The sequence below is a fragment of the Alexandromys fortis genome, unplaced genomic scaffold (genome assembly GCF_014885135.2).
Source record: "Alexandromys fortis isolate MF-2015 unplaced genomic scaffold, M_Fortis_MF-2015_v1.1 scaffold_84, whole genome shotgun sequence".
Classification (NCBI taxonomy): Eukaryota; Metazoa; Chordata; class Mammalia; order Rodentia; family Cricetidae; genus Alexandromys; species Alexandromys fortis.
The window spans coordinates 3138688-3166609 of record NW_026068017.1 but is presented as its reverse complement, the minus strand read 5'-3'; the positions used below and the strand labels follow the sequence as shown (position 1 = coordinate 3166609).

Sequence of the window (27922 nt, the reverse complement as noted above, 5' to 3'; positions counted from 1 at the left end):
CCTCTGCTTTTTTTGGGGTAAGATGCTAGGGTCCAGAGTCCCCCGTCAGCCATTTTCACACCAGTATCTGACCGGCTGCCCTACTATTTGCAACCACCTAGAATTTTGACTGATTTCGTTAAAACGCTCATTTTAGAGTTGGGTATGTTGTTTTAGGCCTCTAATCCCAGCATCAGGGAGGCTGAGGCAGGAGGACTGCCTCAAATCCGAGGCCAGCCTGAACTACTAGTACATAGTTCAAGTCAAGACTAGGACTCCGCCTCACAAACAGACACAGAGACAAAGGTCTATTTCACTGGGCATGGTTGCTTATCCCAGCACTTGGAAGGCTGAGGCAGGAGGATCACCACATTCATATTCACACACATTCTGAGGTAAGAAGAGACCAAATTTATTCAAGAGAGAGGAAGGCCAGCAAATAATTCGTATTGCCTGAACAAGCTAGGAGAATCACGTTCAACCTTAAGATGTTTGTCAAAGCACCATTCCCTGAAGTCTTTCCTTGAACTCAACGCAGGTCTCGGTCTCGTCTGGCTCCTAGAAGATGATAGGCGTGCCCTAAATCTAAGGGCCTCGGCTGACAGACTCTTGAGGGAGGTGAATTGGCACAGACGTGGAGGTGTGTGTGTGTAGGATGCTTCTGCACGTTCCCACGGGAAGAGAACCGGAGTTGCAAGTTTTCCAGCCCACGGAAACGGCAGGGGCGCGCAGAGCAGCTGCTGCGGAGCGGAAGTGCATCCCGGGAGCCGTTCTAGGAAACCCGGAGGACCCCGCGCGTCAATGGTCGAGGGCACAGTGGGTTTCGCGAGGTGCCCTGGGACGTTCCAGGGAGCCGACCGGCCCTCGCCAGCCGGGTGGCGATGGGGGTGAGTTAGGGCGAGAGCAGCGGCCAGGGAAGCGGGAACGGGCGAGGGGACGTGGGCCCGCTGACCACCTGTTCCTCCCGCGAGTGCGGCCCGCGAGGATTGGCCGCAGTGCCGCGCGGCACCGGAAGTGGCCGGTGTCCGTCGCCCGTGACAGCAGACAACAGCTGCGGTTCTGTGCGCGCCGCGGTGCAGCGCTCTGGGCCGGCGGAGTGAGCGTGGGCGGCATCCGCCAGCGGTGAGGCCTCTCTGGTTCGGTCCTGCCCCGGGGAGGAGGGCGCCGGGCTCCCAGCCTCCAGCCGGAGTCCTGAGTATAGGCTGGTTTGCTGTGTGACCTTGGACTTTATGGCACTAGGGTCCCTTACTCCCTTGCCCACGGAGAGGGTGGAACCTGGGCAGTGTCAGAGATCGTCCCCAATTCTGCTGCTTCCAGGCCTTGTCAACCAGGGAACTGGAGAAGCAGGATCCGACGTGGGCATACCTTAGAACCTGTGCCTATTTATCTTTTCTTTATCCCACTCCCACCCCCGCCCCGCCCCGCCACGTTGGTATTCCATTCCCTAAGGATACTGCTAGAACAAAGGACAGACAAAAGCTAAGGCCCCCGTGGCATGTTGTGACCCGTGCTAACAGACAGGATATTGGCTTATGTTGGTTTATAAAGATTAAAGAAGATAGAATTGGGTGAACAGATGGCTCAGTGGTTAAGAACACCTGCTACTCTTCCAGTTGGCTTCCAGAACTCACTCAGGCAGCCCCGATCATCTGTAAGTCCAGCTCTGGGGCTTTGGCTCCCTCAGGCACCTGCACTCACGTGCACACTCCTATATGCAGAAACACAACACATCTACACATAATTAAAAGTGATAATAATAATAATAAGGGAGACCAAATTGAGCACAGCATTAACAGAGTTCCCTTGATACTGGGTACCAGAGGAGGAAGATAATAGTGTCTTGGGAGAAGAACTTTTTTTGTTTTAGTTTGATTTTTTTTGAGATGGGGTCTCACAGCCTAGCTGTCTAGTTTAGAACTCACTATGTAGACCAGGTTGACCTCATACTCTCAGACATCCACGTGCCTCTGTGTCCCAAGGGCTAGGATTAAAGGTATGTGTCATCATGCCAGGCAAAGAACTCGTTTTTTATAAGTAATTGCTATATACATATAATAAGTTATAATACACACACTGCTCCGGTCTCTAGGTAGGACTGTCTGGTTCACCATCAAGACAACTGCAGATTTGTTACCCAGATAGCACACAAACCTTCACCGAATATTTACCAGGTATCAGAAGTGTGCGAAGCACTGAGATGAACAACATGGATACTATCATCTTTGCTCCTGATCTACAGCACCGTTCTCAACTTGTGGGCCGGGTCACAACATTTTGGGGGGTCGAACAACCCTTTCACTGGGGTCGTCTAACACCACCGGAAAGCATAGATATTTACATTATGATTCATAACAGCAAAATTACAGTTACGAAGTGGCAATGAGAATAATTTTACAGTTGGGGGTCACCCCACCATGAGGAACTGTATTAAAGGACTGTAGCATTAGGAAGGTTGGGGACCACTGTGCTAGAGGAAAGCGAGCGGGTCGCACAGTAACATAATGGCCCCATGGAGAAGTAACATTTGCTAGGGCCTGCAGATCAGAGAACACATGGGGGGGGGGGACGGCACATACTTCAGCTGCATCGTGAAGGGGTTTGTTAAGGGCACGGGTGGGCAGTGGTTTTCCAGGAAGTGAGAAGAACTTGTCCGCAAAGGCAGAGAGACTAAAGAATGGACAATGGACTACAGGACACCGAGCACATCTGGAGCTGCCAGTTGTTATGGAGAATGTGAGGTAGAGGTGGGAAAAGGAAACAGGTTTGGTTGTGAGCATTGTGAGCCGTGGGAAACCTTCGTTCTGGAGGCCTTGAGAGGAGCAACAAACAGGAAGTGGGGTGGAAACTGTAGTTGAGAGAGGTGAGAAAGGTTAGTGAAGGCTTCCAGGAAGAGCTAGTCCTCTTGCCCGGTGAATAATGGAATTCAGCTCACCCTGGCTTAAAAATATGTGGTGTTTTTAAGTTTTATTAGACACTTTACTAATAGATACGTGTATCAGAACTTTCTGAATGAGATTTTTTGAGACTTTTCTCCCACAGTGCATTGCAAAGATAACGCTGATTTTGTTTAAACAAAATCAACTGGAAGACGATGAGCTGGACATAATATTCATGTCTGTAACCCCAGGTGCTCTGGAGGCTAAAGCAGTAGCATTGTGAGTTAGAGGCCAGATTTGGAGACTTAGTGGGAGCCTCTCAAAATAAAAAGGAAACAGGGCGTGATGACACATGTGTTTATTCTCAGTACTTGAAAGGCAGAGGCCAGTGGATCTTTTTGAGCTCCATGCCAGCCTGGCTAACATATCAAGTTCTAGGCCAGCTGTGACTACATACTGAGACCCTCCCTGTCTCAAAAAACAAGCAAATAAACAAAAACACTCAGAAGAGCTGGAGGTATCATATGCTTAGTGGTTGAGTCTTGGGTTAATCATTAGAACTTTGCGGGGGTGTGGGGTGGGAGGTGGAACTCCATCAAAACCAAAAGTAAAAGATAAGCAAATACAGGAGACATGAAGATTTGAAAAGGAAGTACAGAGGGGGTTGGGAAATACATAGCCACTTGAAATACCAGCTCCTGAAACCTGTTCTTGGCTGGGTATTAGAAAGGCGTTTACTTGTGGAAATGGTTAGTTTTTACTTTTTACCTGGCATCTCACTGTGTAATCCAGACTGGCCTCAAATTCATGATCCTTCTGCATTGTCGTCCCCTCCTCCCCATTCTCTCTCTCTCTCTCTCTCTCTCTTTATTTTTCTGCTTTGTCCTCTTAAGGGCTGAAGTTAAAGGCACTAGAAGAAATCTTGTGTAAGATAGTACTTCCCAAATGAAATAATGCCATGGATGGAGAAGATAGCTAACAGCTAGGTATGGTGGGCGATACATGCCTTTAACCCCAGTTCTTAGAAGGCAGAGACATAGCTCTGTAAATTTGAAGCCAACTTAGTCTATATAGTGAGATTCTGTCTCAGAAAAAGATAGTCACAATTCCATAATGTATCCTTACAGTTGTACAGACAGCATCTTTAATTTTGAAAGATTTCAACAAAAAGGAAAAATCAAGCTTTGGGATCTTTCCTTGCTTTGTGGGAAAATAAGAAGAGAAGAAGGGCTTCTAACTCACTTAGAGGGAGATAACAAAGATCTTCCAGGCCTTCAGGATTCCAGGCTAGATCAAGTTTTTCTGGCTGGTATCTCCCCAGGGTAGGCTGGTGTTGGTCACCAGCGTCTTGTGGTTGACAGGAGTCTAGGTAGAGAAAAGGACAGTACAGAGGTCACCTGCAAAGTCACTTTTCCTTCCCTGTCAAGGTTTATTGGGATGCCAGTTCCCTAAACCTCTCAGATCCAGAAGGAACGCGACAGCAAGTGCAGGATATAGATAAAGATATCTGAGGGTAAAAGGATTGAATCAGCTAACATATGTCTTCTCGTCATGTCCCGTTTATTCTTCCAGTGTTCCCCCTCTCCGTGTTCCCTCTTCCAGTGTTCCCCTCTCCGTGTTCCCTCTTCCAGTGTTCCCCCTCTCCGTGTTCCCTCTTCCAGTGTTCCCCCTCTCCGTGTTCCCTCTTCCAGTGTTCTCTTGATCCCACAGGCTTTCCAGTTTACCCACCCACACAGACACATTAGCAATTCTTTGGCAATAGCAAGGATACCAGGCATGCATTTTTCTGGGCCAAGATGGTAGATAAGACTGACAAAGCAGGCACCTGTTAACTTACTTGTGTCTCAGAGCTGGGCGTGACTGTGAAGTGCGCAGGCATATCTGTCAAAGGTAAATAGAGGAGGGGAGAGAGGGAGGTTGTGTGTTAACTACATTTGTGTGGTTGGTTAGGCTGAAATTTGTAATTGATAAATGTAGAAAAGAGGGAAGAAAGAAAGCCTTGCTGTGTACTTTCTGAGCACTTCTATTCCTGTGGTGGCTGGGAACACAGCATTATGGTAGCCATGGCAATCAGCGTAAGCTGCAGGAGGAAAACGGATGGTGCTTGCTCTGCATTGGTATTTTCACCAAAGGCTATCGATTAGAGAGAATCTCTTATCACTAGGTTAAAGTGAAAAGCTGCCCCTGTGTAACTTCTGGAGACTGCTGCTCCCAACGCCAGGCTATACAGTGAGGCTTTCATAACCGCTGATGCACAGGTGTGAAGAAATTCCTTTCTCTGGGGCTGGTTTGATGTAGATTTGGCTGTGAGAACAAAGGCTTGAGTGAATATTTTACACCAGGACCCCACAGTGTGGGGAAAGGTCATCCAGTTTCCAGTACAGAGGGGAGTTATACCCAGAAACTGATTAATACACTGCTGGGGTTTCTTTGTGATGAGTCCCACTGTGGAAAGGGGGGTGTTGACCAAGGTTTCTGTCCCTCTGGTCCTGCAGCCGTTCAGTCCCAAAGAAATACAAAGAGGTTACATTAATTATAAACTGGTTGGCCTATTAGCTCATGCTTCTTATCCACTAATTCTTACATCTTACAGTAACCTATAATTCTTGTCTGTGTTAGCCACGTGGCTTGGTATCTTTATTGGTGAGGCTTTCTCATCTTGCTTCCTCTGCAGACTGAGCTTGCCTCTTCTCAGAATTCTACTGTTCTCCTCGCCCCACTTCTATTTCCTGCACAGCCATCTGTAATGAAGTCTGGTGCCCTCTTCTGGCCTGCAGGCGTACACACAGACACATAATAAATAAATAAATAAATAAATAAATAAATAAATAAATAAATAAATAATTTTTTTTTTTTAAAAAAAGAAATACAACTGATAAATCTTCACAGGGTACAAGATCATTGTCCCACAGCAGGGGAGCACTGTGGCTTCACAGAAATGACAGAAACTATTCAAAAGGCAAATATTCCCAAAGCTTTGCAAGTTGGGTGCTAATCTTGTGATTTCGTTAACTGTTTTCTCACCATATAGTTCAGTGGACCACAGTGATGTGGGATGTCCTTCTGTATGTGTGTTGCTTTTATTGGTTAATGCATAAAGTTGTTTCGGCTAGTGGCTTAGCAAAGTAAAGCCAGGCAGGAAGGAAATCTGAACAGAGATTAGAGAGAGTAGGTGGAGTCAAGCAGACGCCAGTCAGCTGCTGAGGAAACAAGACATGTAAAAAATGAGGTGATGCCATGGCCATGTGGCAATACATAGACTACTATAAATGGGTTGTATAAGATGTAAGAGCTAGCTAGAAATATGCCCGAGCCATCAGTCAGTGTTATAATTATAGGTCCTGTGTGATTATTCGTGTCTGAGTGGCCAGGAGATGAAAATGCAGTCTCTGTCTACACCACAGCATCTCCCTCATCGTCTGACTCATCAGTCTCTCCACCTGGTGGGCTCTCCAGTCCTCACTGTCCTCGCATTTTCTTGCCCCTTAAGCCCTGTTGCTCTACCAGTACCACCCCCTTCAGTACAAACATTTTCAAATCTGCCACCAGAGAAAACCCGTGTCCTTGTGACACTCTCGTTTCTCAGTCCGTGTCCCTGTGTCTCTGCTTCATCTTTGGTTCCTTTGTTGTCCCAGGAGACAGTTTCTAGTTTTTAAACCACTGGATCTCCCATCTGCTTAAATGGTGTTCGATTTTGTTTTGAGGGTCTGAGAATCGACTCCCCACTGGGCCTGTGTGTGCCTGGTAAATGCTGACACTGGACTTTGTTCCTATGTTTTTTTTTGTTTGTTTGTTTGTTTTAATAAGGGGGGAGTAGGTCTTGTTAAGCTGCCCAGACTGGCCTCCTATTCAACATCTTCCTACCCTAGGTCTCATAGTAACTGGGATTCTTGGCATGTGCCACCACACCTGACAACATAGATGCTTTTCAGTTCCCTCTGCCACTGCCTCGGTGACTTCCATGGCACTGTCTGTGGCTCTTCACTAGCTATTTCTTCTGTCGACAGATTTCTCTTCTCCACCCCCTTTATTCTCAGAGGGTGAATAAGAACATAACCTACTCACGTTAGGTTCATTTGAAGGAGGCTTAGTAGCCAAGAGGTTAATTGTTTGTGACAGGATTGGGCAGAGTGTTGAAGAATTGAGTGGAATTAACTCCTTAAGAGGACTTTTAATTGAGGGGCACCAATACCTCAAGGCAGTATCACAGGAAAGAACCAGAAGAATAAATCTGCTGACCATCATCTCTCCAGTCTTCTGTTGAGTCTCTCATTGGTAGAAGCATCTGGAAGCCAAAGGACCTGTTGTATGCCATACAAGTTAGTGTTCTTAGCCAGAGAGCAAGGTGGAGAAATTGATCACTAGAGCTGAGTGGGATCCATATGACATTTGATACAATTCATTTGTCATTTGGGGGAGATTTAAAGATGGACCCTCTCATTATCCAAATGTAGAGGGGAAGAAGTTACTCTTGTTCTGATTATAGCTACATCATGTCAATCCTTTGACTAGGTGACCCGTCTACACTGTGGCCTGCCCTGTAGGGCAGATGGGTAATGCAGACTGGCCTAAGAATATGTCCTCTTGTGTGGCTATTTCATCCTAAACTCAAACGTTATTTCTGTTAACTTGTCACGTTGCTTTCTTCTTACCCTTTTCCATACATTCTGTTAATATATTCTGTTGATATATTCTGTTAATATATTCTGTTAATATGGCCGTTAACTTCCCCACGTGTTTTCTTCAGCACTTTTGAGTTCCCCTAACTCACTGTTAGCGTCATACAGCTTCTGAGTTCCCCTAACTCACTGTTAGCTTTAGCCATACATACAGCTTTAGCCAGTTTCTCTTTATCATCCGGTCTCTTTTCTGTCTTTCGCACTCTGCCGCAGACGGTTTTTCTTACTTTCTACGGTCAGTGTCTGCTGTTTAGCATGACCACCATGTGGTGTCATTTAAATAGGGCACAGCTTCACACGCTCACCCTCTCATTGCAGGCTCTGATATGGGGACTGAGAAAAAGGAGGAGCTTCCCAAGGAAGAAATTTCTGAAGAATCCAAGCCACATGGGCCAGTGTTGGAAAAGCTTTCACAGGTTTACCAAGGTCATGGGTTTGGAGCAGCAAGTGAAAAAGACATATTAAAGGGACATCTGAGAAAGTCTCCTCAGGAGAGAGACTTTGCATCAGGGTTAGTTATCTTCAAGACGTCATCCTTAGGTGAGAAAGAGCAGGGTAGTAGTGGGCGTCCTGACCCAAGTGTGGTGCCCTGCCATGGGGGTCCTCCAGCAGAGAGGGACCCAAGTGTGGTGCCCTGCCATGGGGATCCTCCAGCAGAGAGGGACCCAAGTGTGGTGCCCTGCCATGGGGATCCTCCAGCAGAGAGGGACCCAAGTGTGGTGCCCTGCCATGGGGATCCTCCAGCAGAGAGGGACCCAAGTGTGGTGCCCTGCCATGGGGATCCTCCAGCAGAGAGGGACCCAAGTGTGGTGCCCTGCCATGGGGATCCTCCAGCAGAGAGGGACCCAAGTGTGGTGCCCTGCCATGGGGATCCTCCAGCAGAGAGGGACCCAAGTGTGGTGCCCTGCCATGGGGATCCTCCAGCAGAGAGGGACCCAAGTGTGGTGCCCTGCCATGGGGATCCTCCAGCAGAGAGGGTTAGCGTGTTTGCTACTTCTGCTCAGAGCTTCATGGAGAAGGTACAGCTTCATCAAGCACAGAGGACTTCTGGGGGAGATAAGCCTCACACGTGTAAAGAATGTGGAAAAGCTTTTAATCAGAACTCGCATCTCATCCAGCATATGCGAGTTCACAGTGGAGAGAAACCCTTTGAGTGCAAAGAGTGTGGAAAGACATTTGGAACGAACTCCAGCCTTCGAAGGCACCTGAGAATTCATGCTGGAGAGAAGCCCTTTGCTTGTAACGAGTGTGGGAAAGCCTTCATTCAGAGCTCACATCTTATCCACCATCATCGAATCCACACAGGAGAAAGGCCTTATAAATGTGAAGAATGTGGGAAAGCCTTCAGCCAGAATTCAGCCCTTATCCTGCACCAGAGAATCCACACTGGGGAGAAACCGTACGAATGCAATGAGTGTGGGAAGACCTTCAGGGTCAGCTCCCAGCTTATCCAGCACCAGAGGATTCACACCGAAGAGAGGTACCATGAGTGCAACGAGTGTGGCAAAGCCTTCAAGCACAGCTCGGGCCTCATCCGACACCAGAAAATCCATACTGGAGAAAAGCCCTATCTGTGTAATGAGTGTGGGAAAGGCTTTGGTCAGAGTTCTGAGCTTATCCGTCATCAGAGAATTCATACAGGGGACAAACCCTACGAGTGCAACGAATGTGGGAAGACTTTCGGGCAGAACTCAGAGATCATCAGACATATTAGAATTCATACTGGGGAGAAGCCCTATGTGTGCAAGGAGTGTGGGAAGGCCTTCAGGGGTAACTCAGAACTTCTCAGACATGAGAGGATTCACACTGGAGAGAAACCCTTTGAATGCTTTGAGTGTGGCAAGGCTTTCAGGCGGACCTCTCACCTTGTCGTCCACCAGAGAGTACACACCGGGGAGAAACCCCACCAGTGTCACGAGTGTGCAAGAACCTTTTGGGATAACTCGGAGCTGCTGCTTCACCAGAAGATTCACGGTGGAGAGAAGCCTTATGCGTGCCTGGAGTGTGCGAAGACGTTCAGCCAGCACTCGCAGCTCACCATCCACCAGAGAATCCACACCGGAGAGAAGCCGTACGAGTGTCAGGAGTGCCAGAAGACCTTCAGTCGGAGCTCCCACCTCCTCCGACACCAGAGCGTCCACTGCGTCGAGTGACCCGCAGGCCAGGACTGTGTGGAAAGGCCGAAGCAGGCTCTTTGTTCCTTCACAGTCTGTCCCCTAGTCCTTGGGTCACACGCAAGGACAGGCCCTCCTCTGCCCACGCCCTGAGCCTTGTGGTAGCTGGCGGAAGTGACGGAGCAGTTTCATGAACTATTTATTGAGAAGTTTGTGTTCTGAATTAAATCATAAAAGTTGTTTCAGGCCTTAATTCTCCTCTGTCCTTCTTTCCTTCCTTCTTTCCCTCCCACAGGGGTCTGCACCTGTGTCTAAATTGTTGTTCTTTGTGAAAGTGGGGACAGGATTCACTGCTACGAACTTCGGAGTTGACTCACTGTCTCCTGCGATGTTAGAAAATTGTGAACTATTCTCCAGTTCACTGCGTAGCCTTGGGTACCTTAGTGAGCTCGCCCCGCCCCAGGCCTTAAAATCTTACGGTTGTGTTATCAAGTTCCCTTGAACACGGCGACGTTAATGAGAAAACAGGAAGCTGCATCTTTTCACATCTGCCAGGCTCCTTACTTATCTAAGAGGCTTCCACGAGAAGGAAGCCGTTTACAGGATGGAGTGGAAGCCTGAACACCTGGAGGAAGAACCCGTGAGAGACAGCTGAAGCCGGCTGCTGAGCACGGGCAGGAGAGGCTCAGCGGCAGCTCCTCCTGCTGCTGCCATCTTGTCAAGAAGCAGTGAACAGGGTGGGGTGGCTTTTCTCTGCCGGGCACCAGGCCGTGGTGGTGAGCTGGATAACTCGACGAATCAGGCCTGGCCTTTCCAACATCTGAACTCTCATGACCACCAGCTGGGGGCTCTGGGTAATAGCTGTAGATGTGACAGATCTTCTTGGTGTGTCTTATGGCTGAGAATTCTTTTTCCAACATCTCTGCATGTCTTCTGTGTCCTCCAGTTGGCACGTTTCCATGTGTGATGCGCGTGGTAGGAACAGAAATTGCACTAAAGAAAACACTGCAGGCCTGGGTTCTTATCTGAGAACTCTCCCTTTAATGAGCCCTCAGTTCCTGGTCCTTGGTTTTCTTCTCTGCAAAATGAGGGGTGTTGAATGAAATGACCTCTCAAGTTTCAGGCAGCCTCTAAGAAAATACGCTAATCACCAATTTGTGTTTTCAGTACTTGAGTTTCATAACCCAAGGCTTTGTGTTTGCCAGGCAAGCAGTCCACCTCTGAGCTTCAGCCCTAGCCCCATCCCCTTCCAGAGCCAGATCCCGATGAGCTGTCCAGTCACGGTGCGCCAGGCAGTGTGCTGTCAGCTTACACTGTTTCCCTTGATGCCTCTGTGATGTGGGACTGGCTTTACTTGGAGACAATGTACATATCATAAAGTTTGTGGTGTTAAATGTCCAGTTGAGCGATTCTTGGTAAATTAGAGTTGCACAGTTTTCCTCAGTGCAAGTGTTCTTAAGCCATCTTAAATGATGACTGAGCTCAGGTGGGGCAGGGAATGTTAGGTGATTCACCCGTGATCGTGTTCAGTCTAGAGCTGAGGGTCCAGGGGTCTATTAGCCGCTGTGCTGTGGGTAGGCTCCTTCATTAATGCCTCATTTTAAGCCCTTTGCACACTTTTTTAAATTACCAGTCACTACACATATGTGACGATAAAGATTTTAAACTATATCTTGGCAGATGTTACTCACCACAGCCCAGTTCTGCAGGCAGGCTTTCTCTACCCCAGAGCTCTTTTCAGCTTTCTACCCTTGGCTTGAGAGAAAAGCAGTCAAGTAAGCAGCTGCTGAGTCCATTCCACAGCTTTGCAGGCGGCCACTCTGCTGCCAGATGCTGGCAGGAGAGCTCTGGCTGCTTCCCTCTGGTTACCAGTGCAGTGTGGTCTCCTTCGGTTTTTGTTGCTTTGCTCCGGTTCAGAGTAAGCTGCACCCGCCCCGTCCCCAGGACATCACTCACCTCTGTAATTTAGGATTTTTGTGGTCCCTTACTTTACTTCCAAGTTCATCCCTTTTCAGTCCTTATATAGAGCCAGCATCTAAGAAAGCTCATTTAAAATGTGATTGAATATTACAATAAAAATTAAAAAGCCAAGTGAAACCTTGTCTAAAAAAGACATCAGCACTCTTCAAATGCCCCAAAGGAATTTTCCCGGGACACATTCGTGAGGACCACGGCCTCCCCTGGAGATGAGCATGCTGCAAAGGTGGAGGCTCTTATGTCTCTCCTCTCAGACTTTGCTCTCAGAAGTTCTTGGTGAAACCAGCAGTGCAGGGTTTGGCTTTGTTCTGTTTGAGACAGAGTCTCTCTATGTTGCTGTAGCTGTCCTGGAATTTGCTGGGGAGACCTGGCTAATCTCAAACTCAGACCCGCTGGCCTTTGCCTCCCAAGTGCTGGGATTATAGGTGTGCGCCACCATGCCCGACCCTTTTCAGGGCTTAGTTTGGGTTTTCCTTGCTGTTGTTTTGGTTTTTGGTTTTCCTAAAAAGCCAATCCTTCCACCCAACTTCAACACATAGTTTCTTTCTTTTTCATCCCTCCTTTCTCCTCCCTCACTTCCTCCCTTCCTTCTTTTGTTCTTTCTATGTCTCAAATAGCCCAAACTGACCATGACTCTGTTGTGGCTGAGGATGACCTTGAACCCCTGAACCTCCTTCCTCCACATCCTCAGGCACCACTACGCCCAGTTTATGCGGTGCTGGAGATCCCACTTGGCTTTGCTCATGATAGGCAAGCACAAACAGGACTCCATTCTCACCTCCTCAGTTGCCTTAAACCCATCACTGTTTAGCAAAAGAAAAGGCCTTTTACTTAATCCGTTCTCTTGAACATTAGTGACAAGCTTTGTTGTGCCCGAGCATGCTCAGAAGAGGAGGAAGGCCTCATGTTCTCAAAAGAATCTGTGTGTGCTGCCCGAGAGGAAGTAGTCTCTTGGGTACGTCACACATGCGTCCTCTGACCTCACTTGTCTCAGGAAACTTCCTGACCTTTCCTTGTTTGCTTACCTCGCGTCAACATCCTACCGTAACTGGTTAGCAGCCACAGTTCTATGCAAGGAGAATCCCGCCTGCCAAAGACAAGTCATGAATGAACTGCACACCCACTTTCAAGAAATAAAATAGACTTCACAGTCTGAAAGCCCCACTTAAGTACCCGAGAACTCCTGCAGGATCTTTGAAGATATGTCAACATCTGTTCTCTTCCTTTTCTCACAGTTTAAGCAAATAAAACATGTCTTTGTAATTTTCTCAATATGTCTTCCTTTTGCGTGTTATTCTAAACTTCATTGTGTTTTGTTATGGTCTCAATATGACTTTGTACAGGTTTCATTTCCACCTTGTTTTGTCTTTCTCCAAGTGCGCCGTCGTGCCTTGCTGTTAGTGTGTGGCTTTGAGTATGCTGTTCACTCTGCCCTATATCTGGTGTGTGTGTGTATGTGTGTATGCAGTGCCCAACTGTGTGTGCCCAACATGTGGTGCCCACAGAGGCCAGAACAGGGAGTTGGATCTCTTGGAACTGGAGTTATACATGGTTGTCAGTCACCACGTAGGTACTGGGAGCTGAACCCCAATCCTCTGGAAGAGCAGCCAATTCTCTTAACTGCTGAGCCATTTCTCCAGCCCCCAGGGGGTTCTTGATTTAGAGGGTTAGGGACATGCCTGAGGCCTGGGGGGGTCACTAAAACACTTGCAAAAAACTGAGTTGTAGACAGTTGCCATTAACAGCCCTAAAATATCAGCCAGAGGTTATAATTATAAACAGACAAAACAAAACCCAGGATAGAGGGGCTGGAGAGACAGCTTGGCAGTTAAGAACAGTGACTGTTCGATTTTCAGCACCCACACTGTGGCTCACAACCATCCATAACAGCACATGGAGCACAGATAGACATGCATGCAAAACACCCATACTCCTGAAGTAAAATAATTTTTTAAAATTAAACCCCCCCCCACAATAAAAAGCATCTTTAGCTCAGGGCCCTGTCTATATAGAAACAGGTGTGAGTACTTTAGGATTTGATCCTTAGGCCACATGCTTATCTCTGGGCCAGGAAAGGTGTCTTCAAGGAAGCAACATTTAAGTGGAGACTTAGGCAAAGGAGGTAGCTTAGCAGCTAGTAGAAAGTATGAAGGAAGAGGAGACAAGGGGGCACATTTAAGGTGCAGATGAGCTTGGAATGTGGGCCAGCGATCAATTTAGTGCCTCCTTACTTTAAACCCATCCTTTGTAGTTCTTTATGATCCTGGAGTTGGGCCTATAAATACTCCCTCCTTTCTGAGTGATGCAGAGTCAGGTTGCCAGTAATGGTCACTGGAGGGACAAGGCGAAGAGGAAGGGTCTACTTCTAGGTGTGGTCTTTACCATCACGTGTGTGTGTGTGCGCGTGTGTGTTTGTGTGTGCATGTGTGTCTGTGTGTTTGTGTGTGCGTGTGTCTGTCTGTGTGTTTGTGCATGTTGTTTGTGCGTGTGTGTATGTGTGTATGAGTGTGTATGTATGTATATGTGTATATGTGTGTGTGTTGTGTCAGTGCTCGCACCTGTTAATGCATTTGGACAGCACATTAACCCGTGGCTTTCTGCCTGTCAGTCCTGGCCTGCAGCTCCTCAGTGAACATCACCAGTCTGTACCAGAATGAACATACTGCTGTATTGGTAAATATTTAGGTCAAAACCAAAAGAGCCAACCAACCAAAGCAAACTGAAAGAGCAAGGGATAATAACCCCACCAAATGCCTCTGACTTGTTGCATTTCCTCGTGGTGAATATCCTCACGACAGCTCATTTCAACGCAGGTCGGAAGCAGTGTGCAAAACTGGCTCTGGCAAGGCTCTAGCTGGCTCTAGTGTACCTCTGAAGGAGACACAGTGTCTCCTAAAAGTATGATCAGAGCATGGAAGGCTGCCCTGCCTGAATTCCTCTTGCCTTTGGGCCCCAGTGTGTAGAGTAGTTTGTCTGTGATTTACCCTAGTCTTTGCAGGCCTCGGCCACTCGTGGACCGAAGAGAGCAGATCTTGGTGCATAGGTACCTGGCACAGAGTCAAATGAACCTCTGCCTGTGGGTTGACCTTGGGCCCACGTGAGACGACACCGACAGAGGAACTGGAACAGCGGAGGAAGGTCCTGGGCAGGACACAGTGAGCCCAGCCCTGTGACCTCGCACCTCTGGCCGCCATCCCCATGGCCTCTCCTAATAGAAGGATACCAAGCCGGGTCCCCTTCTTGGTTTCAGAGGAGTCAGGTCTAGGGCGACCAAATCTGCAAACGCAGCCGCAGCCGTATCACTTTTGGGCTCTCCCCAGCTTCCAGTTCCACCGGGACTGACATTGCACGTCATTTGAAGCTCCGCCACCTCAGACCCAAATACCCACTCGACCTTCACTTCCCTGGTGCTCCCGAAGTCCAGGGTGGCAGTTCTCTCACTCCACCTGGTTGCGCCCACCGCCAATCTGTGCGTGCGCCTTCAACCGCTTCCCACAAGCAGGAGTGAGCCCCTCCTCTGCTCCTGCCCGCGGGGCTCCGTAAGCTCTGGCTACTGCGTGGGTGGCGGCTGCCCCCTAGCGTCCGCAGGGACAACAGTCAACGCAGCGATGGAGCCTGGGGGAAATCTCCACTCTTAAAAAAAAAAAAAATTCTATGTACTTCCTTGTAGGTGCTACTGGGTTTCATCAGGACATCATACAAGTACATAGTGTACTCTGAGCCTGTTCGCCCCCTACTTCCCCTTTCCTGCTTCTCATTAAACCCGTCTGTTCTTGATACAGTTTTTCTCCTACTTTCCTGGCATATGATATCTTTATGAAATCTAGGACTCGTAAAAATATGCGAAATTTGTCTTTCTGAGACTGATTAAATTTGTCTAATACGATAATCTCTAACTGAACCCATTCACCTGCAAAAATATAACTGTGCTCTTTTTATGGCTAAATACACGCCACACACACACACACACACACACACACATTACGTGTTCAACCCACTTTTCTATTCATTCCTCTGTTCAGAGACGCCTAAGTCAATCCCATAAGTGGCTATTGTCAACTGTGTTGCAAAAGACACAAAGTAAGTGTCTCTGTAATATGTTGGCTTAAGCATGCTTTGGGTAAGTAGCCAGGAGCACCACAGTGAACCCCGTGGTACATCTATTTTCAGCGTTCTGCAGATTGTCCATACTGTCTGTGGTGGTTGATCAGTAGTGTGGAGGGTTCCTCTACCTCAGTGCCCTTGTCTGCAGCTGTTGCTAGTTTCTTTTCAACTATGTGCATGTGTGGGTGTGTGAACTAGGGTGCGCGTGCCTCAGAGACCAGAGGCCTTCCCGACTTGGGCAGTGGGAGCAGAACTCCTTGGGAAGAGCAGGTTCTCTTAATTGTAGAGGCATCTTTACACCCCCTTCCATGTTTCTCTCTCTCTCTCTCTCTCTCTCTCTCTCTCTCTCTCTCTCTCTCTCTCTCTCTCTCTCTCTCTCTCTCTCTCTCTCTCTCTTGGTTTTTTGAGACAGGGTTTCTCTGTAGCTTTGGAGCTTGTCCTGAAACTATCTCTTGTAGACCAGGCTGACTTCAAACTCACAGAGATCCGCCTGCCTCTGCCTCGCAAGTGCTGGACTTAAAGATACACACTGCCACCACCGCCTGGCTGGTGCTGTTTTCTTAATGACTGTCATTTCAACTGGGGTAAGATAGAATTTCCACGTAGTTTGGTCTTGCATTTCTCTGATGGCCTATGAGGTTGACCTTTTCCTGTGTTTGTTGATCATTTGGACTTCGTCTTTTGTGAACTGGCTGTTTATTTATTAGTTCATTTACTCATTGAGGTTTTTAGCTTTTTGAGTTTTTTTTGTACATTCTAGGTATTAGTTTTTGTCTGATGTGTAGGTAACAAGAGTTTTCTTGGAGAGACGCTTTCCATAGGCACTGACTTCAAAGCTGAGACCTGCATAGTGTCAGAGCTTGAGTCCCCCAGGAGCTCTAGACTGACCCAGAGCCCTGTAGGGGTCAGCATAGGTAGGCAATCCATCCCATAAGGAATTTCATGGTTTTTCTTCTATCTTTTTATGTGTTTTTCTTTCCTTATTAATTACCTTCTGTTTATCATGCCCTATCAAAGGCTTATGATATAAACAAGGGAACATAATGTTTAAAGAGTGCAAGTTCTGTGTGTGTGTGTGTGTGTGTGTGTGTAAAACAACAACTGTGTGTCACCGGGCGGTGGTGGCGCATGCCTTTAATCCCAGCACTTGCGAGGCAGAGGCAGGCGGATCTCTGTGAGTTCGAGGCCAGCCTGGTCTACAAGAGCTAGTGCCAGGACAGGCTCCAAAGCTACAGAGAAACCCTGTCTCGAAAAAAAAAAAAAAAAACAACGACTGTGTGTGTAAGCAACGGCTGCTTGCTGCCAAGGCTGATGACCCGAGTTTGATTCTCCACCAGATTTGGTGGATTCTCCACAAGAATCCATATGGTGGAGAGAGCCAACTCCCTCTGGCTGTCCTCCGTCTTCTTCTGCCCACCCTGTACACCAAATATATAAATGTAAAAAAATTAAAAGTGCAAAAATCATGCACCCAGAAAGTCAGTGTCCTTGTCCCTCCAGCTCATGGGCTGTGCATCCTTGGAAACATCACCTTCTCTCTTCAAGCCCAGCTGTGTCCTCTATAAAGGGACACAGGGAATGAGATCTGCATGTAGAGAAATCCAGTGCTTGCCATGTTATTAAGGCGACTGTAGTGGCTTGAAAGAAAGAGGCCCTCAGAAGGAGAGGCACTAATGGGTAAAGACTTCCACTGCTCTTGCCAGCAACCCCTCACCCATGCTTTGTAAGCAAGTTCAATAAACTCATTGGTTTCAGAGGCTAGAGAGATGGCACACAGGTTAGGATTGGGTTTGATTCCTAGCACCAACATGGTAGCTTACAGTCATCGGTGACTATAGTTCAGGGGACCCATAATCTTTTCTGACTTCCACAGGCACCAGACATAAATATGGTGTATATAAATGCATGCTTTCAAAATATTCATAAACATAAAAATATATAAAAAACAAAAACACAACTAAACAAACAAAAAGTCCCATAACTCACAGATTCAACACAATGCCCATGAAAATCCCAGCAAAATTCTTCAAAGACCTCAAAAGAACGGTACTCAACTTCATATGGAAAAGCAAAAAACCCAGGATAGCCAAAACAGTCCTGTACAATAAAAGAACTTCTGGAGGCATCACAATCCCTGACTTCAAACTCTACTACAGAGCTACAGTACTGAAAACAGCCTGGTACTGGCATAAGAACAGACAGGAGGACCAATGGAACCAAATAGAAGACCCAGATATCAGTCCACACATCTTCAAACGCCTGATTTTTGACAAGGAAAAAAATCAAATGGAAAAAAGAAAACATATTTAACAAGTGGTGCTGGCATAACTGGATATCAACATGTAGAAGAATGAACCCATATCTATCACCATGCACAAAACTCAAGTCCAAATGGATCAAAGACCTCAACATAAAGCCAGCCACACTGAACCTTAGAGAAGAGAAAGTGAGAAGTACACTTGTACGCATTGGCACAGGGAACCACTTCCTAAATAGAACCTCAGGAGCACAGACACTGAGAGAAACAATTAATAAATGGGACCTCCTGAAACTGAAAAGCTCTGTAAAGCAAAGGACACAGTCAATAAGACAAAACGACAGCCTACAGAATGGGAAAAGATCTTCACTAACCCCACATCAGACAGAGGGCTGATCTCCAAAATATACAAAGAACTCAAGAAATCGGACACCAAAAGATCGCATAATCCAATAAAAAAAATGGAGTACAGACCTAAGCAGAGAACTCTCAACAGATGACTCTAAAATGGCTGAAAGACACTTAAGGAAATGCTCAACATCCTTAGTCATCAGAGAAATGCAAATCAAAACAACTCTGAGATTCCATTTTACACCTGTAAGAATGGCCAAGATCAAAAACACTGATGACAACTTATGCTGGAGAGGTTGTAGGGAAAAGGGAACACTTCTGCATTGCTGCTGGGAATGCAAGCTGGTACAATCCCTTTGGATGTCAGTGTGGTGATTTCTCAGAAAATTTGGAAACAGCCTTCCTCAAGATCCAGTAATAATACCACTTTTGGGTATATATCCAAAGGATGCTCAGTTGTGCCACAAGGACATGTGCTCAACTATGTTCATAGCAGCTTTGTTTGTCATAGCCAGAACGTGGAAACAACCTACATGCCTCTCGATCGAAGAATGGATAAGAAAAATGTGGTACATTTACACAATGGAGTACTACACAACAGAAAAAAATAACGGCAACTTGAATTTTGCAGGAAAATGGATGGAGCTAGAAAACATTATTTTGAGTGAGGTAACCCAGACACAGAAAGACAATTATCACATGTACTCACTCATAGGTGGTTTTTAAACATAAAGCAGAGAAAACCAGCCTACAAACCACAATCCCAGAGAACTTAGACAACAATGCGGACACTAAGAGAGACTTACATAGATCTAATCTACATGGGAAGTAGAAAGTAGAAAAAGACAAGATCTCCTGAGTAAGTTGGGAGCATGGGGACTTTGGGGAAGGGTTGAAGTGGGCAGGGAGGGGAGCAGAGAAAATGTAGAGCTCAATAAATATCAATAAAAAATAAAATAGTTTAATTCCATAATAATAATATTGTTATACTTTAAAATAAAAAAAAATAGTCGAGTCGCATAACTCACTGGTTCCCCAAGGTGAACTTGGCTGACTTATACTTTAGTTTCTCATTGTGATTTTATGGGGCAAGGGTAGCTCTTATGTCCCCCTGGGAAGGGATTCCTGAAGTATGGGACATGTGTCATGGAAGCCAGAGAGCAGTTGTGGGAGTCAGTTCTACTGTGTGGGTCTAAATTGAGGCTTCCTCCTCCCTGATGACTCTAGCTCGTATCAAGTTGATATAAAACTAGACAGCACACTTAAGGAGACATCTTGTGATGGAAACAAGTCTAAACATGAAATTAATTTGCTTCACTTACATGTTTTTCTACACAAGATTTTTTTTTCAGACAGGATCTCACTGTATAATTTTTTAAAACAGTTTAAGTCCCTTTGTCCACTGTGTGTTGAAATAGTGATTCACCTCTAGGTGGCAGTGTTTGCACCTTCAGGCCAAGACATCTTAAAAAATGCCTTTGTTTTAGAAAATCAAAAGGAAAATTCCCCAGCCAGGTGTGGTGGCTGACACCTGTCATCCCAGGAGACAGAGGCAGGAAAGGTGAAAGCTTGAGAGCAGCCCGGGGCTGCAGAGTGAACTTGAGGTAACCGAGCAAAGGCCTGACTCAAAGAAAGGTGTGTGTGGGAGGGCACTATGTAGATGGCTCAGTAGATGAAGTGTAAGTATGAGGAATTGAGTTTGTATCCCCCAAAAACCATGCAAAAATCTGGGTACGGTAGTACCCCTCTGAGGGCAGAGACAGATGATCCTCAGAGCTCACTGGCCAGCCAGCTGAGCCAAAGTCTAGTCAAGCCAGCAAGCCCAGGCCAGTGAAAGACTGTCTCAAAAAATAAGATAGACCACACCAGAGGAAGATAGTGGACACTGACCTCTGGCATCCACATGCACACACACACGGGTGACCACACATGCACCACACAAATATACCACACATGACTCCCGAACTACGGAGGCCTTGGTTATTCTCCTCCTTGTGAACTAAGGATCCCTGTTTGTTGGAAAGGTGCCCATAAAAGAGTTAAATTAAAATGGCAAGTTTCAAGTTCTCCCTTCCTTCCTTTCTTCTTCCTTTCCACAAAAACTTATTGAGCATCATGTGCTAACCTGTGCTAAGTGACAAGAAAGGCAACAGCCGTGTGGCTTCCATGGACTGAGCGCCCCCTCCTGATGGACAGATATGTTGGCTCCGCTGTCTCATTGTGGCAAACAACACTACAAGGGACATCTCATACAGGCACTTGAACTTCTTGAGGACACTGGTTCTCAAAGTGTGGCCTGGGTCACAAGATCAAACTATTTTCATAACGGTCATAGGTTATTTCCACTGTTTACGTGGTCTTGAATGAACGCACAGAGGAACTTCCAGAGAGACTGTGGCAGGCAGGGACTGTGACAGATCGGCTGTAGAAACAGAGATCACTCTGTTTGTGTGTGTGCACATGTCACATGTGTGTACAGATGACAGAGGACAGTTTCCAGGGAGTCGGTTCTCTCCCTCCACCATGTGGTTTCCGGATATCAAACTCAGGTTGTCAGGCCTGGCAGTACATGCCTTTTCCTGAGTGAGGCATCTCGCCAGACGAGATTTATCTATTTTTTTAAAAATAAATGTATTAACACGCATGATTTTATTTTATGCAAATTAAGTATACATTTTAAAACTTTCTCAGTTTTCTTTTCCTTTTTGTTTTCTTCCGAGATGGGGTTTCTCTGTGTAGCCCTGGCTGTCCTGGAACTCACTCTAGACCTTGCGGGCCTTGAACTCGCAGAGATCTGTCTGCCTCTGCCTCCCAAGTGCTGAATTAAAGGTGTGCGCCACCACTGCCCAGCTCTCAGTTTTCATTTCCAATGAGAGAAACACCAGTAGATTTTCCCTTCGTGTCAGATTGGTAATGAGCTGGCAACAAAGCCTGAAGACCGCATCTCAGAGCGTGGTGTGAAATCCAGGCATCATGTTTGGGAGCAAAAGAAACAGGACCACAGCCATTTGTTTTAGGGTGTGGTGGCTCAGTGGTTGAGAGCAATGGCTGCCCTTCCAAATGACCTGGGTTTGGTAACCAGGATCCACATGGTGGATCACTACCATCCATAACTCCTGTCCCAGAGGATCCGATGTCCTCTTCTGGCCTCTGTGGGCGCAGCAAGCATGTGGTACACATACCCGTACACATAAAGACCTAAGTTGTTTTAAGTGTAGATAATCTAAACCTTCAATTTTGTCAATAGATAAATGGATAAGTCTATACCTATGACTGAGTTTTGCAGTAGATGGGCCAAAGGGCAGCAGTGTTCATTGGTTGGTTGTTTACATTGGTTCTCCACATAGGGACCTTCTCTATTCTGCTTTAGTAAAATGATGTAGCCTCGGTCAACAGTTACCTCCCTGCCCATTTCTAGTGGAAAGCCTTAAGTGAAATTTCACTCAGCCACTTACCCAAGGCAGAGCACACACGTCTATGAAGGGAGAGCAGGCAGTATAGGTTATGGATAGAAGCACACCCAATTCAGGGGACACGCCTGGAGCCGCGGTGATCCTGGTGAAGCAGCGTGTACCACATGCATAAGTAGAAGCTGCTCTTCATCTGCCCTGTGCAGATTGCCCGCACTGCCAGTGGAACTGTCTGAGTGAATGGCTTCCTCAGTAGAAGACACGATCTACTGTATGTATGTATGCCGGTACACGTGTGTATGCATGCATACATGTATGTATGTATTTATTGTTTTAAGATAGAGTCTCATTTAGCCCAAGATGGCCTTGAACCTGCTGTGTAGCTAAGGATGACCTTGAGCTCTTGATTCTTTTGCTTCTACTTCCAAGCACCGGGATTACCAGCGGACACCAGCACGCCAGGCCTTACTTATCTATCCAAGCACCAGGATTACCATCTTACTACACCAGCACGCCAGGCCTTACTTCTCTGTCTTTTTAGCCGGGCTCCTTGTGTTGGGCTCTACAGCTGTTGAAGCGGGTGGGAGCCTGGTTTGAAGTGGAATTCTATGCAGAGAGATCTTTCAGGAGACAGCACTTCAGTTTGTTTCTGGTCTGAGACTTATAAATTACTGACATTTTTGAATTGTGTTAAGGATACCTTAATCTAAAAATTGTCATCAATTACATGTTGATTATCATTTATCTGGAAATGTTTAGGACTGAAAGTAATTCGAACATCAGGATTTTTTTTTTCAGATTTTGAAACAGTTTTGTACACTTAGTTTCTATCATAGGGTTACTATTGCTGCTATGAAACACCTTGACCAAAAGCAAGTTGAGGAGGAAAGGGCTTATTAGGCTCACACTTCCATGCTGTAGTCCATCACTGAAGGAAGTCAGGACAGGAATTCAAACAGGGCAGGAACCTGGAAGCAGGAGCTGATGCCGAGGCCATGGAGGGTGCTGCTTACTGACTTGTTCCTCATGACTTGCTTAGCCTGTTTTCTTACAGAACCCAGGACCACCAGTTCAGGGACAGCATCACCCACAGTAGCCTGAACCCTCCCCCATCAATCACTAATTAAGAAAATACTCTAAAGGCTTACCTACAACCAGATTTTACAGAGGCATTTTCTCAACTGAGGCTCCCTCCTGTCTGATGACTCTAGCTCATATCAAGTTGATACAAAACTAGGCAGCACACTTAATGAGACAGCTTGTGATGGGAGGAACCAAGTCGAAACATGAAATTAATTTGTTTCATTTACATATTTTTCTACAAAAAATTGTTTTGTTTTGTTTGAAACAGAGTCTCACTATGTAGTTCTGGCTGTTCTAGAACTCACTACGTAGCTAAGGCTGGCCTCAAACTCATAGATCCATCTGTTTCTGCCTCCAAAGTGCTGGGATCAAAGATGTACTCAGCTCCACCAGCTAAAGTCTTATTTTTTATTTATGTGACTACGTTATCTTGTTTGTCTATACAACCACTACATGAATTCAGTGCCACCAGAAACCAGAGGAAAGCACTGGATCCCCAGGAACTGGAGCTACAAGTTGTGCCACCATGTGGATGCTGGGCCCTGAATCAGATCCTCTGGCAGAATAGCCAGTGCTCTTAACCACTGAGCCATCTCTCCAGACTTCAAAAGTTGTTTTTGTTGTTGTTTTGTTTTGTTTCTTTGCTTGTTTGTTTTTGTTTGTTTGTTTGTTTTAAGGCAGGGTTTCACCGTGTAACCCTGGCTGTTCCTGGAATTCACTCTGTAGACCAAGCTGGTTTTGAACTCACAAAGATTCTCCTGCCTCTGCCTCCTGAGTGCTGGGATTATAAGTATGTGCTACTACCACTTTGTTTACAAAAGATATTTTTAATAAGTGGATGCACATGGAAAACTAGACAAATCCATTTGAACCGTTGCATTTGGCAGCTTACCCATTTCAGTGACTCAAGTAACAAAACCTCTGAGGCAGTTCAGCCAAGCCTGGCTTCACATACGTGTCTCCGAGGCAGTGCAGCCAAGCCTGGCCTCACGTACATGTCTCGTACACACAGCCTGACAGGAACAACTTTGCTGTACTCGCGTTTCTTCTGTGACATGCACATGAGCTTAGGGGTGGGATTTTCTGTTTGTGGCATTATGATGCCCACTTTTGGATTCTGGAATGTTTTGTATTCAAGATTTTCAGGGAGGGGGTGGGAAAGGGGGGGCGGCTGGGGGGAAGAGACACAAATCTTTAATAAATAAATAAATAAATAAATAAATAAATAAATAAATAAAAGATTTTCAAACAAGGAATGTTGGACCTGTATTTGTTTAATAGAATAAAAGGAGACCTAGGCAGGATCGTTTTCTCATGCCTTTATGTGGCAATAATTTTTAAATACTTATATCACACAGACACTAACATAATCAAGAACAAGTGGGCTGAACACACAATTTATTATCAAACACGACACTTTTGTGAGTGAAAAGAAGCACTGTTAATATGCCAGGCTCTCAAACAAAAGTCACAACGACCCAGGGCAGGGCAGAATGGACAGTTACCCTAAGACTCTCAAGGAACCTGGTACCTAAGGGGACAGATAGGCGGTAACCACAGGATGACGGATATTATGCCTTACGACAACAAGAAAAATGCCAAAGCAGGGTACCACTGAGCCTCAGGGAAGAACCCTCTAGGTGAATGATGCTCCCTCTGGCCTCTAAGGGAAACTGAGTTCCCAGCAGAAGGAGAGAGCAAGACCCCTAGAACTGAGGTGATGAGTTGGGGAAATGCAGGTAGTTTCCAGTGACCCAGGGCTGCGGTGGGTGGGCAGGAGGTGTCAAAATGAGGCCGGTGGGAACCAGTTTAGCCAGATTTGCATGGTGTCCTACTGAGTCTGGATTTGGTCTTTGTCATTTTCATGAGCCACTGTAAAGTTTAAGGAGGGCTGTGACCCAGTTGTGTGTGTGTGTGTGTGTGTGTGTGTGTTTGAGAAAGTTCCCTCTAATGGCAAGTGAGAGAAAAGTTGGAGGGGAGGTCACTTGGGAGGCTTTCCCATTAGGTCACATGGATGAGGACAAGTTCAGTGCTTAGGGGATGATGGGCCAGTGGGTAGAGCCGTGCCGGCTGTGCCAGCGTGAGGGTCAGGGTTTGGATCCCCGCACCCATGTAGCTTCTGGACAACCTGCCTATAAATCTCAGCACAGGATTGCTAAACTCTGGCTTCAGGTGAGAGACTCCGCTTCCTTGTGAGGTGCAGAGTGATCAAGAAAGACACCTGGCCGGGTGGTGGTGGCGCACGCCTTTAATCCCAGCACTTGGGAGGCAGAGGCAAGTGGATCTCTGTGAGTTCGAGGCCAGCTGGTCTACAAAGCTACACAGAAAAACCCTATCTCGAAAAATAAAATAAAGCAAAACAAAACAAAACAAGATACCTGATACCATCCTTGGACTTTCACACTTGTGCCCACATCCATGGAAACACTCAGAGCGATGAGAAGACTGAGACTGGACACAGCGGAGGGAAGGGACTTAAGGGGAGCTCGTGGGATAGGAGCCCAGAGTCATGTCCACATCAGGCACAGCTGCATACAGTCGCTCAACCACGGCCTTTCAGGATGTGGAGTCCCTACTCAGTGCCTCCTCGACAGTTTTTACACCTTCAGCTTCAAACCCTGTGGGAAAGCCTCAACTAACCAATCAGCGTCACGTGTTCTACACATGACTGAAAGAAAGTAGGGTCAAAAGAGGAGTCTGAAAGTGTTATTCTAAAAATTGGGCTGCACAACAGGGAGGTGGAGGAAAAGCACCCCACGTGGAGGCAATGCTGGGCTGAGCCCAGGGCATGGCTCAGACCACTGTGCCTTAGAGGTTCTGGTGGGCTGCACAGTCAGCTCAGAAAGGCCATCCCTTGGGCAGGAGGGAGTCTTGTCTTTTCCAAGAGTCTCTTTCCATGCTCATGATGAGGCGAGGGGGTGACTGTTGACTGGAGTTGTTACAAATCACTGAGGAAGTGGACAGTGTCACTTTTCTGTGACAGGGAGAACGGGTACCAAGTTTTACCACTGACTTGTGTGTGGCTGAACCTTCGGGTTTTCCACCCAGGAAGTGGGTAGGCAGTTTGCTAACAGGAAGCTTCCTTAGAAAACAAAACAGCCGAGCCCTCCCACCTGACAGTGAAGGTTCGAGAGCCATTTACTTCTTTGTACACATCTCAAGATAAACTCCAGACGACAGAGCGTCCCTCTAAATATGTTAATATCAAATACGTCTACAGCATGAAGCAAAGCTCAATATTTGGGACCCATTTTTTCTTTGAGTTAACATTTACATAGGGTGAAACGCAGAAATCTGAATTCTGACAAATGCAGGCACGTCTTTATCCTACACCTGGGTTTATCTAAGAATGACCGTGACGCCAATGGCATCTGTCCTAACCAAGCGGGGCTGATCTAGTTCCTCGGCGTGTTTCAAGGTCTGTCAAGGAGAGAGTGTGGAGGGGAAGAAAGGACAAAGCTCTTCTTTGTTCACAGCCTATTGGCAGTGCCAGTTCGATGCCATGGTTACACGGTGCTGTGAGGGCGGACCCACAGGAAGGGCTCCGTTGGGGTCGGCTCTGTCGTGGCTCCTATCAATATGCCCCATCAGCCCACGGCAGTCCTTTACTATGTGAGCGAAAAGTGACTGGCAGCAGGAACCCAGCGCCTCCAACTGTAGCTGAAGCAGTGCAAATGTGAACAGTGTCCGGGGACGTGATGGCCCAGTAAGACGACAGCTGGCTTATCCGTAGCTCCAACCCCAGGTTTCTTTGATGGTAAAGCCCACCTCCAGCCAGAAAGACAGGACATGCCATTTTCGCCCCTTTCCCCTACTGTGTGTGACATTGTCTGAGTATTTGTTTGTGTTAGGTCCAAAGCAGTGTTCCCAAAATGGCACTACTGGTGACAATGGCCTTAACAGAAGGACTCTGACTGGGTAAACACAAGGGTTGTTACTAGAAAAACAGAAAAACCAAAACAGAGTAGGAAACCCTCTGCTTCCCTTCTCCAGCCCAAGGTCAGCTGCTTTGGGACAGCCCGCTACTGGTCAAAGCCCACATGCTAAATCCTAGGCTGTTCTGCAGCCTCCCCTGCCAAGCTACCTGTGCTCTTATAACTAACAAGGCTTTCCCGACTGCTGACTACTCTCTGACCCCAGCAGTATGGCTTCCCAAACAAACTTTTCTTTCTACTCATGGAGTGGTCTAGTTCAGTGGTTTTTCTGAACCATCGAGTGCAGATCTCATATGTGGACATGCACCCCTACCACACACGTGGCCATGTTAAGGCATAGGGCCTATGCTCTCACAGATGGGATTAGTGCCCTTATAGTAGAAGCCCCTGGAGAGCTCCTTCCGTGTGCAGCGTGTGAGGGCAAGCATGGCAGGCGCCATCTTTGAAGCAGAACAACCGCTCTCACCAGACACTGAATCTGGTGGTTGTTCTGGAATCCTCACCTCCCACAATGCCGAGCGGTAGATTTCTATTGTTTCTAAGTTAAGTGGGGCTATATTTTGGATCTTGAATGCCTCCCAAAGGCCTATGTATTAAAGGCTTGGTCCCCAGACTGGTGTTTTGGGGAGGGGATGTAGTCTTTAAGTGGTGGGACCAAGTAGGAGGTCTTGATTATTTGGGGGAGGGTGTCCTCAAATGGGTTAGCAAGACCCTGGCCCTTTGTTCTGTTGTTTTTTGCCGTTTGGCCATGAAGTACATAGTTTTTCGTCTCCTCCCCTCCTGCTGGGACACAAGCCTACTTTCCTATAGGCTATTGCAACGGGGTCAAACCAGTCAAGAACTGGAACCTCCGATGCTCCAAAGATCGAGAGCCAAAATAAACTTTTTGTTTTGGTAAGAGATTAGCTCAGGTCTTTTGTTACAGTGACAGAAACCTGAGTGGCACACGTAAGAAGCCATACCTTCTCACGACTGCCCATGGACTTGGACAAAGAGTGGTACCGAGAAGTGGCGTGCTCGGCTGTGAAGAAACACCCAAGAATGTGGAAGCGGTTTAGGAACGGGGTGCTAGGGAGAGGCTGGAAGTGTTGTGAAATGCATGTTGGACAAAAACGGAATCACAGACCCTGAGGGAGTTTCTTGTCAAGGCTCAGAGG

General features: G+C 46.9%; 1 protein-coding gene across 2 annotated transcripts; it reads left to right on the top strand.

The window, feature by feature from the left end:
• Positions 1-489: 489 nt before the first annotated feature.
• Positions 490-14730, top strand: Zfp3 (ZFP3 zinc finger protein). 2 transcript variants are annotated; one of them, XM_050162794.1, is made up of 2 exons: positions 490-866; positions 7853-14730. In XM_050162794.1, exons 1-2 carry the CDS (start codon positions 635-637, stop codon positions 9685-9687), a joined length of 2067 nt encoding a protein of 688 aa, XP_050018751.1. In that variant the 5' UTR covers positions 490-634; the 3' UTR covers positions 9688-14730. The 2 variants fall into 2 exon arrangements, with proteins under 2 accessions (XP_050018751.1, XP_050018752.1); XM_050162795.1 differs by having other exon boundaries at positions 734-1101.
• Positions 14731-27922: the final 13192 nt, after the last annotated feature.